Below are 14,337 nucleotides of genomic sequence, written 5' to 3'. Positions count from 1 at the left end.
TCAAGCCTAAACTTTTATATCAGCATCCTACACACATATACACAAACATACACAAAAAAAGGTTTTGCTGAGCTTTAGACTTTTAAGATGTTTTTAAGACGACTGCAATGGAAATGGCTTTTCAGACTTCAAAAAGTGAGTACGTTCATAAGGTATTAAATTGTTTAAGTCACTTTGTCAGAAAGCCATACAGGTTTGAAATTACATGATGATGAGTAAATGACATTATTCTAATTTTTTTTAACTATCCCTTTAAATCACATTGCTGGTTCCTTATGATAGAAAAGGCTCAAATCACAACAATATCAGTTTAAAAGTTATTTACAACATTCAAACTAAAGCTAAAATCTGGACAAACTCCATCAGGACACATGGTTTGTAAAATATGTCATCTCTTCACTTTATAGTGTGCAGTACTAGGGCAGTCACTGTGTCTCTGATGGGTGTTTCTTTCCTGCTCTGGTCTTGTTCCCATCATTGAGCTGATGATGATCTCCTTTATGAAACCGATGGGCTGCTTGCTGTGTCCTCTGCACTGCTTCTTCCTGATGGTCTTCAGGACCTGCTTTCTGCTCTGATGTCGTCTTCTCTTCTTCTTTCTGCTGCTGGTCGCTGGAGAGTTGCTCACTAATATGAATCTTCTGTTGCACCTGCAGATAGGCCTGAACTCTGTGCCGCTGGGCTCGACTTTCACTGAAGTCAATGACTCGACACTCGTACGTCCCCTCGTCTGATGGTTTGACGCTAGATAGACGGAGCTTATGTGAGATGTTGCTGCCAACCACTTTTACCACCTTAAAATAAATATAAAATATGATTATTCAACATTCACATTCAGCTAACAGAGACTACCTTAAAGCAAGTCCTTATAAGCTAATTAAGTTTGGGAATTAAAGGGTTAGTTCCAAAAATGAAAATAATGTCATTTATTACTCACCTTCATGTCGTTCTACACCCATAAGGCCTTCATTCATCTTCAGAACACAAATTAAGATATTTTGATTAAATCCGATGGCTCAGTGAGGCCTGAATTCAAAGCAATGACACTTCTTCTCTTAAGATCCATAAAGGTACTAAAAACATATTTAAAAACTGTTCATGTGAGTTCAGTAGTTTTTACCTTAATATTATAAAGTGACGATAATACTTTTTGTGCGCCAAAAAAAACTAAATAACTTTTCAACAATATAGTGATGGGCCAATTTCAAAACACTGCTTCTGAGCTTTACGAATCGAGTCAGTGACGCAGAGCGCCAAAATCACATGATTTTAGCAGTTTAGCTGTTTGATAGGAGATCCGAGTCACTGATTCGATTCGTAAAGCTCAGAAGCAGTGTTTTGAAATCGGCCCATCACTTTATTGCTGAAAAGTCGTTATTTTGTTTTTCTGGCGCACAAAAAGTATTCTTGTCACTTTATAATATTAAGGTAGAACCACTGAACTCACATGAACTGTTTTAAATATGTTTTTAGTACCTTTATGGATCTTGAGAGAGGAAGTGTCATTGCATTGAATGCAGGCCTCACTGAGCCATCGGATTTCATCAAAATATCTTAATTTGTGTTCCGAAGATGAATGAAGGCCTTACAGGTGTGGAGCAACATGAGGGTGAGAAATAAATGACGTTATTTTCATTTTTGGGTGAACTAACCCTCTAAAGGGGCTATATGTAGGATTCAAAAACCCTTGTTATTAGCGACACCGGTGGCCGTTAAGTGAACTGCAGCCAGGAACATACGTCCAAGAAAATGAACGTGATTCAAGGCCCCGATATACTCAAGGCAAATTTCTTTTTTGTTCTTTGCTTATTGCAGCCTTATAGGCTTATTGTTATCGAACATCCTGACGCTGTCCTCACTGCTGAGAGCGACGTTTAGATGAACAGGCTATGTAAATATGAGCTGTGCTTTCTTCTTATTAACAAAATAAACAACAAAAATGCCAGCGGTGAGAAAGCGGAGGTTGAGGAATCATTTGATCTAAGCGATGTGGATATGATTGCAGCAGCTCTGTGATTCACCAGCATCATGTCGACAGGTAAGATAGGCTAATTAAAATTACACTGTTATGATAGTTTGATTATAAAGTATAGACTACATAGATCTGAATATGTGAGACTATAGTTTGTATTAAGCCCTCTTTGATCATATAATGATCATGATTATGAGCACTGATTAATATTAGTCCACCTATGTTTGGAGTACCAGAGAGACATATTCCATAACATTAAAGGTGCCCTAGAATTAAAAATTTAATTTATCTTGGCATAGTTAAATAACAAGAGTTCAGTACATGGAAAAGACATACAGTAAGTCTCAAACACTGTTGTTTCCTCCTTCTTATATAAATCTCATTTGTTCAAAAGACCTCCGACGAACATACGAATCTCAACATAACACCGACTGTTACGTAACAGTCGGGGTGTACTCCCCCAATATTTGCATGTGCCAGCTCATGTTCAAGCATTAGACAAGGGCAGGACGTCTGGATCTGCACAGCTGAATCATTAGACTAGGTAAGCAAGCAAGGACAACAGCGAAAAATGGCAGATGGAGCAATAATAATTGACATGATCCATGATATGATATTTTTAGTGATATTTGTAAATTGGCTTTCTAAATGTTTCGTTAGCATGTTGCTAATGTACTGTTAAATGTGGTTAAAGTTACCATCATTTCTTACTTTATTCACGGAGAGAAGACTGTCGTTATTTTCATTTTATAAACACTTGCAGTCTGTATAATTCATAAACACAACTTCATTCTTTATAAATCTCTCCAACAGTGTGTAATGTTAGGTTTAGCCACAGAGCACTATCAAACTCATTCAGAATCAAATGTTAACATCCAAATAAATACAATACTTACGCGATTAGACATGCTGCATGATGAACACTTTGTAAAGAACAATTTTCAGGGTTATATTAGCTGTGTGAACTTTGTTTATGCTGTTAAAGGCAAGCGCGAGCTCTGTGGGTGGGGAGCCTGAGCATTTAAAGGGGCCGCAGCCTAAATCGGCTCATATTTAATGATGCCCCAAAAAAGGCAGTTAAAAAAAAATCTATGGGGTATTTTGAGCTGAAACTTCACAGACACATTCAGGGGACACCTTAGTCTTATATTACATCTTTTAAAAAGACATTTTACGGCACCTTTAAGGTAAAATTAATGAACATAAATTAATATACAGGTAGGTAAAGCACCTCATGGCCTATTTTGCAGAAATATTTGTGTGTGTGTGTGTGTGTGTGTGTGTGTGTTCTGCAAATAGAATCTCATAAAATTTCAGAATAAACCAACATGTAATAAATCAGAATATAATTGCACATGTAAACCTGATCATTGAGCACTTATATTTAAATTTCTAAATGCAAAACTCACGCTTATTTTATTCGCCCCCATTGGTGTGTTTTCCTGTGGAATCACCTGTAGACACACATTTAAAACCAAGTGCAGAATTTTAATATATTGTAGCATTCTTCATGTGAATTTTTATTAGAACTATTCTTTTAAAGCTATACACTGCTGGCTCCTTATGACTGAAAAAACATAAATCACAACAATATCAGTTTAAAAAATATATACAATGGTCAAACTAAAGCTAAGACTAATTATCTGGACAAATTGTGTCCAACACTGTCACAAGCCACATGGCTTGTAAAATCGGCACATGATTTGAAAAAAAAAACAACAACAACAAAAAAAAAAAGCACGAACGAATACTAGTTAAAGCTTTCCAATGTTTTTTTTTTTTTAGAAAATTATAATTCTTTATAACAAACCACTTGATAACCATATCTATTTTAAAGAATAATTATTCATCTTAAAGAGATGAAAACAACAAAATATGGTAACATAAAAACATTTGAACAAATCAAAAGTGAGTTTCCGGCTTTCCTGATTGGTTGTCAATGCAGGTTGCTCCGCCCAGTCTCTGCTGTGTCTGGTGTACCACCACTGGATCTCCAAGGAGACGGAGGAGGAAGTAGCTCCTCTGAAAGAGCACGACATCTCCACATCATCGCCAGCCTGAGAGACCTTGTCAAGAGGAACCTCGGTGAAAAGAGCTGGAGAGAAGAAATAAAAAGTATTATTAGTCATTCTGCTCTCTAGATATTATCACTGCCGCAAATCTCTTCACACAGATACTTTCAGTATTGTGCATGAGTGTGCATGTGTGCGATTAAAAGTCTGACAGTCAAATGCTGAAGAAAACTAATTGCAAACAGTACTGGAGATAATTAAGCAGATACATTTGAGGACAAACAATATAATGAATTCATTAGTATAAAACACACACAGAGTCTGATGGCCTTAGGGACTTCGCTGTTCTCCATGTCTTCATTCAGTCCTGCCATTTATTTCTCACTGGACTATTGTGCAAATAAAGACTTTAAGTTTTTATTAATTGATAATCTTTACCTTAAGTCATACTTTTTCTGAAAAGGCAATGATAGTTGGAAACTGCAGTGAATTGTACGTATAGGTGCATTTTTGGAGTTTTGCCAAAAATCTATAGGTAGAGGTGAAAAATAAATAATATAAAAGAAATAATTAAGAAATAACTTATCACAGACAATTATTTCATTAAATATCAGCCTATTGCAAACCCCAAGATGGTACAGTATTTTTCCCATATTCATTCCTTGTGTGTAAAACTACTTTCATGCATCACGGTTTAGGCATCTTGCTTAGAAATGCTAAGGATGTTTTTCACTACATTTGCCTGGCATACACTTTTCTGAAGATCTTCGATGTTCTGGTAATTTAGCAAAGTGACATGAAACTCTATTGCACTCAACAAGCCTCAAAATACCATATTTATAATTCAACCATTTGAAGCACACTGTGGCAATGCTAGCATTTTGAAGCCGTGCAACATTAGTAATACAAACACAGCACTTTTCAGAGGAAAATCACAATAGGTAAATAAAAAAAGTCATGCTTAATCTTTGTAAACACAACATCTGCTCTCACTCACTGTCCTTTCTGGCTCCTTCTCGCCATCCTTTCTCATTAATATCCACCTGAAATAATGTCAATCGGACGTCTGCACTGCTTATGGAACAAGACTGCTTGTCAGACAGGACGTATACCAGAGTGCATTGTGCTTTTGACAGCCCCATGACAGATCTTTCCAGAATGGCAGAATGGCCTCCAAAGATTTAAATCACATCAGTACTGTCAAAAAAAAAAAAAAAAATAAAAAATTCAACCTTCACCAGCTCACTGCCAAACACAAAGTGATTCTTAACAGGATGCTGCTGAAACACAGCAAACTTTATAAAAAAAAAAAAAAGTTCAAACTTCACATTCATCTTTCATTCAAGTTGTCGTCTAAGAGTTTTCAAACTGAGGTCCAGGGGCCACAAGAGAGTGACAGGAGGTCCGTGGAAAAGTTTATTAAAAAAAAAAAATAATTGATTCAAATAAATCAATGTAAAAACAAAATCATAAAAAAAAAAAAAAATAGTTATTAAATAGATTGAATTAGATTAAAATAAATAAAGAAAAAAAGGTTTAATATAAAAGTTAAAATTAAATCAAATAATACATTTTACAGTACTATTATGAGTAGAAAAATATATAATAATGTAACTTAATAGAAACTAATTTTAGATTTATAATATACATTTTTCAGTGTATAAATTTGGTGTTTATAAATGATTTTAATTTTTAGGATGGGTTCCCATTATATGTAGGGGTCCGTGGCATCTAAAAGATGGAAAACCCCTGGTCTAGGCAATGCAAAAATCCATAACTTAGTCGATATTTATTTCAGTGAAACAAACAAATCCAGATTTGGTATGTTTGTCTGATTACATAGTACAGAAATGGTTTCCAACAAGACAGTAGGCTGCTTGAGCTAAAATGGCCACAAAATCATACATTATATTATATATATATATATATTATATATTTTATTCACAATAAAGCACAGATAACAAATGTTTAAACTGAGAAATTTTACAATTTTAAGCACAAAATGAGCTGAAATAGACGTCATCTGGAAACCTTTATATACCTTTCAGCATTCATAGTGCCTTCTAAAACATGCAAGCTGCCCATACCGTATGCACTTATGCACCCCCATACCAGCAGACATGCTGGGTTTTGAACTGAACGCTGATAACACACTGGAAGGTCTCCCTCCTCTTTAGCCCAGAGAACACGGCATCCATGATTTCCAACAAGAATGTCAAAGACCATAGACCACTTTTCCAATTTGAAACAGTCCATTTTAAATGAGCCTTGGCCCACAAGACAAAATGACACTTTTGGACCATGTTCACATATGGCTTCCTTTTTGCATGATAAAGCTTTAGTTGGCATCTGCAGATGGCACGGCGGATTGTGTTTAACGACAGTGGTTTCTGGAAGTATTCCTGGGCCCATTTAGTAATGTCATTGACACAATCATGCCGATGAGTGATGCAGTGTCGTCTGAGGGCCAGAAGACCACGTGCATCCAATAAAGGTCCTCAGCCTTGTCCCTTACGCACAGAGATTTCTCCAGTTTCTCAGAATCTTTTGATTATGTTATGCACTGTAGAAGATGAGATTTGCAAAGCCTTTGCAATATGACGGAACATTGTTTTCATTGTTTTCCACAACCTTTTAAAGCACTCTTTCACAGATTGGAGAGCCTATGCCCATCTTTACTTCTGACAGTCTCTGCCTCTGTAAAACATTCCTTTTATAGCTAATCATGTTACAGACCTGATATCAATTAACTTAATTAGATGCTAGATGTTCTCCCAGCTGAATTGTTTCAAAATTTCTTGCTTTTTCAGCCATTTGTTGCCCCCGTGCCAACTTTTTTAGACCTGTAGCAGGCATCAAATTTGAAATTAGCTCATTTAGTGGATAAAAGTGTAAAATTTCTCAGTTTAAACATTTGTTATTTATGTTCTATTGTGAATAAAATATTATTTCATGTGATTTAAAAGTCTTTTAGTTTTCATTTTATTCAAATTTAAAAAATGTCCCAACTTTTCCGGAATTCGGGTTGTAAGATCTCCAAGTTAATATGTAATTTATAAAGCGACTACAGCATTTGTTTATAAATAGCCATTTAGCAGATGCTTTTACCCGAAGTGACTTACAAATGAGGAACCACTGAGCTGCTCAGACTCTATATACTCCTCTCCCAGAGTGCATGTCTTATAACCCCAGGGATGGAACACATCTCATCTCATCCCCCTGACACACTGTATGGTTTATGTTTACAGTGCTGCATATCAGAAACATTTGTGCATCCCATATCTATATTTATATCCATATCTGTAAATACACTGCATTGTACAATATATGTGCATAGAAAGTACTGTATTTTATAAAGCTGACTGTTCCTAAATTCTGAATGGGTGAAAAATTAAGAAATTAAGTTAATTGACACCATTACCTGCTGGCTAATGAACCAAATTATGTGGTGGAAAACATTATCAATATATAATATTGATATTGTTTGTTCATATAATACTTTTAATTTAACTATGAATAAAATTTAGATGTTGATCAAAATTCACAGAACAAGCATGTTTAATGTGAGCAGAAATATTAATATTGTGCCATTACATTTTAATAAAATGACTTATTTTTCAATATTTTTAAATTATTAAACAATATTTTCATTAAAATCAATTAAATTATTTACATCTAACAAAACTTAACAGCTGAGCAGTTTAGGCTGTATGTTTCACACTGAAACTTTATCCAAGCATGCAAATAGCTCGACACAAAGTCAAGTCAAATCACCTTTATTTCTATAGCGCTTTATACAATACAGTTTGTTACAAAGCAGCTTTATAGTCATAACAGGAAAATGATTCAATGATGCACACACACACACCATGTAAACATCTTTTCCCTTTGCATCTTCATAATTACTCCCCGATTTCTGCTCTTTGTTTCTGTAATGAGAATCTACAGCGTGACCATCTGTTTTCTTTGTTTGGAGAGAGAAAGACTTTGCGTCCTACAGTTTCTCTGGTCATTAATATGCACAGTCTCTATTCGGTTGGTATAAAGGTAATTATCCAGATTCTAAAATGGTGCAGCGTTATTGTCTGAGAGCAAACACAGACTCATATTTAACATATCTTGATTGCCAAAGCTGTATGCTCATCACACCCAGAGCACTCAGGATCACCAGTGGCAGAAGTTAAGTGATCTCTCTTTTTAGAACCGTTTATAAGCACTGCACATCTTGACACAGCATTTTTTAATTGGTCTTTTTATTCTCTGCATTTTTATTGTTGGCTCTGTGACAAATAGCATATTTTCCTCTAGTAAGTTTCTTGGGATAAATGAATCTGCAAAATGCATAAATATAAATAATTAGCAAAATATGGAAAACATAAACGGAGAACTACAAGTTCCTAAGCATTCAGAGAAAAAAAAAAGATTTTTGTTGAAATATAGAACAAACTTTTTAGAATATTTAAGTAACATTGCATGAGCAAGAGGAAAAATGGCATGCTTGTTAATGAGATATTGCTTTTATACAACCATTCAATAAACAACCATCTTTAACACAGATTTGCCAGTTACAGCAATTTGTTTTTGTTCCACTAACAAAAATAGTTCCTGTTGAGTCTGTTGAGTAAATGATTCAATGACTCTTTCACAAAGAGTCACTTTTTTTCCTTCCTGAATGAATCATTGTTTTTGAACAAATCAGTTGCATGAATGATTCAACTGACTCACTCATTTGTCACCCCCTACTGGTGTACTGATGAAACCTGCAGAAAGAGTCATTGTAAACTCCGGAACAAACACAGACAAGCGGAGTTATAAATGCTGTTTAACAGCACTCTTTTATAACGTATATAGTAGGGCTGTCACGATATCAGATTTTTCAACACGGTTATCGTGGCCAAAAGAATTCTCGATATTGATATATTGCAATATCTATAGAAACCTTTAAGCCAATGAATCACACCACTGCATACAACAAGTACACTTAAGGGTAATCAGATACTGATAAACACAAGGCACAATAATTTTTACTTTTTGCACTCTTTTAGCAATTTTTTATGAAGGAAGACAAGCATTTAGTTTGTCTGATTTCAAGCTGGAGTAAAAAAAACACTGCCTGAATGGATCCCGAAGAACTGAAAAGATTTTCTGATGCACATTTTAAAGACCATGCTATGTGATTTTATTTAGAGGCAGAAATTATATTGTTTTATAGTATTCTATACAGTGATAAAGGCTATGTAGATTAGCATAGCATTATAAATATACATTATCCTTACGAAAATAACCAAGATGGCTTGAACACAGACAAACCATATACTGTCAAAATGGTGTGTAAATTCTCTTCATGTTAAATCATTCAAAACATCTCTATCTGCATTTTAAATCTACATTTCATACGGATTACATAATCAGAGAAAGTAGCCTATTTCTTTTAAAATGTTTCGTTTAAAAGTAGACATTTCAAGCTTTCTATAGATATATTTCTCATGTATGTGAGGCAAGTTCAGTTCATTTATGAGACATCAATGCAAGTGATCGCGCCGGCGCCTCCATATATTGTCTGCTATATTTGCTTCTTATGTATTAATTCCAGGCAATTGGTTGATGAAACACTGATTAAAATTAAGATACAATTTATACAAAATGAAAATCACTTTAATGAAAGGCTTTCTACCAAACAAAACTTAATAAAGTGGTTAAAATCATGTCTGATGTCTGGCTGGAATATTTACTTGTCATATTTAAATGAGTATTATTCATTTTAAATATTTAGTTTATCACAATATATTGTCACACCCTTAATTAACACAATATCGATTTTTCTTGTTTTGAATATCGCGGTTATCATCAATACCGGGATATTGCGACACCCCTAGTATACAGTGAGGTCATCATGTGACAACAACGTAGTGTACTAATGTTACATACTGAACACACAGTAGCTTCACATAGTAATATAAAGTGTATACTAGTATGGAATATGAATTCCATTGTCCATTGACATGATTATTGTCAGTTTAAAGCCACTCCACAGTTGCTTTCATTTGGGTTGCTATCCTGTTGGTGCCACTGCAGTTATGGATTGTAGAATGTTTTCTTTTCATTCCTTGTAATTTGCTTTTAGATTTTCTTTCTATTTTTAAGAGGTTTCCAGCAGAGAAGCATTAACGCAGCATGATGCTTTGCATGCGATAGTAGCTGGATTGGTGTTGCCAATGCTTTAGAAATCATCCGGTAACACTTTAGAATAATGGTCTGTCAATAATAAGTAACTATGCAGGAAGTAATGCAGGACTAATGAGATATTACTTACTGATTAGTTAAGCGTGTTTCTATATTAGTTAATAGAAGTAGCTGAAGTGTTAATGTAGTACTACTCATTAGTCCTGCATTACTTACTGCATAGTTACTTATTATTGACAGACCATTATTCTAAAGTGTTACCAATCATCCTTTATACTTTACCTGAGTGATTTTCCAGGAACATTGCTTTGGATCTGGAATATTCCTTGTTCTTCATGACGTGTTTTCATGGAAATGTACTAATGTAATTTAATGTATATAATTGCATGCTGGTGCAATCAAATCAAGTTAGTTATGCATTCAACAACTTATTTTTGATTAATTCTGTGAAATTAATTACCTTTTAACTGTAATATTACAGGCTACATTGTTCTGAGTTAAATACATAATTGCTCTACTGTATACTCTAACCCAAAGGGTGAATGCTTATTTGTGAATTGCCTTATTTCTTACTGTGTTTGATATATTAAGGGATAAGGTACAAGAGGACTTGCAATATTCAGATAGTGAGAACAATTAATTGTGAGAACAGTTAAAGACTGCAGTAGAGTGCCTGTTTACACACATTTGTATTTTAGGATGCCTGGAGCACTGCATTGACCAATCAGCATTACTGTGGCCCACTAGTGGACTAAAACTATTCATTTGGGCTGTGTCTAAAACGGAAGGCAGCAGCCTTGCTGACCAGTCTGTCAATTACTTAATAGGCAGCATTTGCATGAAGGCACCTCTGGCTACCAAGGCATATTTAAACGTATTTAAACTTCGGATTCTGACATGCATTGTTGCATTCCAACCTCTGTATATGGTGACATTTTTTCAGATTTCAGATACAGCTTTAAAAACCTAATTTTAGCCATCCTGATCCTGGCTTTTATTGCACCAGTGAATGACATGAAATGTTAGAATAGACCTCTACCTACAGAGATGTAAACTTACTGTATTACCAACTATGACAATTCTCAAAAGGTTTACCACTGAATGACAGAAGTGAGTGTGAGTGTAAGAAGGCAAAGAAAGGGAAATAAGAAATGAGGAAGCTGTTGGCACCAGCATGATATTTGTTCCCTCACCTCTGCAAAGGGTTCATTGGTTTAATCTCAGCTGGAGCAAGACCTCCATACAGATGAAGACAGACAGCATGGGTTACACCCAGCTGAACAAACCCCCCCCCCATGTCATTATTAAACCAGCTCATGCTGACCTGAGAAATGGAGAGAAATCACAGCTGACGATGATATGGCAAAATCTGTGCAGCAAATAATCCCATGTTTCAATATGCGAGCTTTAAAATGGAAATCCTAATAGTTTTCTTTTATATTCCAATTAAGAAGATTGAATTTTAAATTGTTTTGTTACCTTGTTTTGAGTAGAATTTATGTTTTTTTCTTTCTCTAATTAAAATGGCTGAATCAAAATATGTTTGAATTGTTAGTCAATTTATGTTTTTCAATATCCTCAGTAATACTTTACAGAAGGCTACCTTGATCGAAAATCTAGTTACTATAACAAAAGCCAGTTACGAAAAGACATCTTCATACAGAAATTGGCATCATTTTTGAAGGAAAACAGCAGTATCATTAAATGATTTGATGAATTTCGTGATGTTTTGTGGTGTTAGTCTGCTACAGTTTCTATACTTCATTAAAGCAGAATATGAGAGTGAACATTCACAGAACTCTTCAGATTGTTCACTCAGGTTGTGCACCTCACTAAAACACAAGACTGTACAGATATCAGGACTAACTTTAACTTTTAATTGACTCCCAGTGGAGAGGCTGGTGGTACTAATCAATCCTCCGCTCATTCACAGTGCTCTCATTTGTATTGATCAAAGACGGATGAAGACCTCAAAAATCCACAGCAATCACAGAGCATTCATCACACATTGCAGAAGAACAAAGCAGAGGAAGAACACAGTTACGCAAACCCGAGAGTGACTGCTCTGCTCAAGAGATTGACTGTAAACAATGGCCTTGAAACCATTTCCATGGAAAGGCATTCAAGAAAACAAATGAATCCATGTTCAAGCCTTTTTTCCCAAATCCATGAGGACATGGGCAAGATCCCACAGGTGTGGAAGGACAGGAGGGTAATAATCAATGACAGAAACCTAATTTTTATGTGAACTAAGCCTTTAACTTCTCAGTGAAGGTGTCATTTTGCTAGTGATGAAATCGAATCTGTCTGTTCAATATCAAAGCTGTACTGTAGTCAGTATATAATTTATCTACATCAGTTGCCATGACTTAAAGGGTTAGTTAACACAAAAATGAAAATTCTGTCATTAATTACTCACCCTCATATCGTTCCAAACCTGTAAGACTTTCTTTCATCTTCGGAACACAAATGAAGATCTTCTTGATGAAATCAGAGAGCTTTCTGTCTCTCCTTAGATAGCTACACAACTACCACTTTGAGTTCATAAAGACATTGTAATCCACCGGTTTACTACAAATTTTCTGAAGAGACTATATGATGAACAGATTGACTTTAGGCTTTTATTCACATATAAACATTCATCAGCTCACATCAGTTGTGGTAAACAGAAGCTGAAGCATGTTTATTTGGGATGCGAGTACCAATGAGGTTCATTCTCATGTTATGCAGCACGTTTGAGCTTCTGCAAGAACCAATGAGGTTCATTCTCATGTTACACAGCACATTTGAGCTTCCGTAACAGATTTGTTCTCGTGCTTCAAGCAGGTTTGGTTGAGTATGTTCACTGATCAATATTTATATGTGAATAAAAGCCTAAATTCTGTCTGTTCATCATATAAAGTGATTGAGTCTCTTCAGAAAATTTGGACTAAACCGGTCAATTCATATGGATTAGTTCTCTTTCTCTTTATGAACTTATTGAGGCGTCAAAGTGTCAGTTGCATAGCTCTCTATGGAGGGACAGAAATCTCTCAGATTTCATCAAAAAGGTCTTCATTTGTGTTCTGAAGATGAACAAAAGTCTTACAGGTTTGGAACGACACAAGGCACAACATTAGAGTCAGAGGAACTTCCAATGATGGCTTGAAGAAGACATATTGAATGGGTCTTAATTCTGTTTATGTCTGATTGAAGTTACAGATCAAAATACTGTTCCAAAAGACGGTTGAATATGTGTCATTTCCACTGTTGGTGCATGTTGCCAATGGACCCTGCCATTAATAGAAGCTTTTTATTTAAATATTAACAGTTAAACATTAATGAAACACAATACATGCAGCACAAATGTAACATTTAAAACCTGTGGCAACCTGATATTTATGAAGAATACTCAAACCTGTCACGAGAGCACAGATCAAACTTTCATTACAGTATCTGACTCATCTTAATGATTGTCAATTTAGTTTTATTGTGTTAATTTGTTACCTATACAAATATTACAATAATGTGACAATTTACAAAAAAAAATAATAATAAAATAAAATATTTAATTATTTAAGGCAGCTTTAACTGTTACCAACAAAGACTGCTAGAAAAAAAAAAAAGGATTTTTAAATCAATAATAATAGGTACTCTATTGTTACTGTGATATATACATTCTATGTATTTAAAGTGTTGTTTTATTTTATTTATTTTTTTTGCCATGCAATTTAAAATGTATGACCTATGTCTGTTAATGTCATCATTTATCATAAAAACATCTAACTTTCAAAAACAACTCCTGCTAATGGTTTCAAGCTCTATTATTCACTAATTTTGAGTTAGCCTATACTTGATAAAATCAACAACAGAAGCTCAAAACTTATCGAGTTGCCTGCCGATAGGATATGGTTGCGTTCCGAATCAGTTTGCGCATTTATTATGCCCCAGAAGTGCTGTCTAGGTAGGCAGCTCATTTGAGACACATCCACAACACTCAATGCCGTTTCATTAGTTCCTCATGCCTACCGTTTCCAGATACGTGATTGTCCACTGCCAAATTCGCGTTGATTTGGGCATAAAGTCCTACTGAGTGTAAAATCCACAGCATCTCTCTGAACGAGCACATTTCTGCTCTATGCACTCATGAGATCTTGCCAGTAAAACGGCACCTGAGCGCTTGTCTCGGTT

General features: G+C 35.0%; 1 protein-coding gene across 1 annotated transcript; it reads right to left on the bottom strand.

The window, feature by feature from the left end:
* Nucleotides 1-256: 256 nt before the first annotated feature.
* Nucleotides 257-14,275, bottom strand: vstm2l (V-set and transmembrane domain containing 2 like). The gene is made up of 4 exons (XM_067374662.1): nucleotides 14,176-14,275; nucleotides 3,901-4,067; nucleotides 3,382-3,429; nucleotides 257-794 (listed from the first exon to the last, which is right to left on the bottom strand). The coding sequence occupies exons 1-4, from the start codon at nucleotides 14,273-14,275 to the stop codon at nucleotides 426-428; spliced, it is 684 nt and encodes a 227-aa protein (XP_067230763.1). The 3' UTR covers nucleotides 257-425.
* Nucleotides 14,276-14,337: the final 62 nt, after the last annotated feature.

This window comes from Chanodichthys erythropterus, chromosome 21, assembly GCF_024489055.1.
Source record: "Chanodichthys erythropterus isolate Z2021 chromosome 21, ASM2448905v1, whole genome shotgun sequence".
Lineage (NCBI taxonomy): Eukaryota > Metazoa > Chordata > Actinopteri > Cypriniformes > Xenocyprididae > Chanodichthys > Chanodichthys erythropterus.
Note: the sequence above shows the minus strand (reverse complement) of the source record. Positions and strands in the feature narration are given on the sequence as shown.

Bases quoted from the DNA above. Each gene is read 5' to 3' on its own strand.
- vstm2l (XM_067374662.1), bottom strand. From the start codon at position 14,275: ATGTGCTCGTTCAGAGAGATGCTGTGGATTTTACACTCAGTAGGACTT. The intron at 3,430-3,900 runs CAGGAAAGCCGG...AATGTGTGTCTA, and splicing joins AACCTGCATTGACAACCAAT to CAGGTGATTCCACAGGAAAA. The intron at 795-3,381 runs GTGAGTTTTGCA...ATTTATTTTAAG, and splicing joins TGGGGGCGAATAAAATAAGC to GTGGTAAAAGTGGTTGGCAG.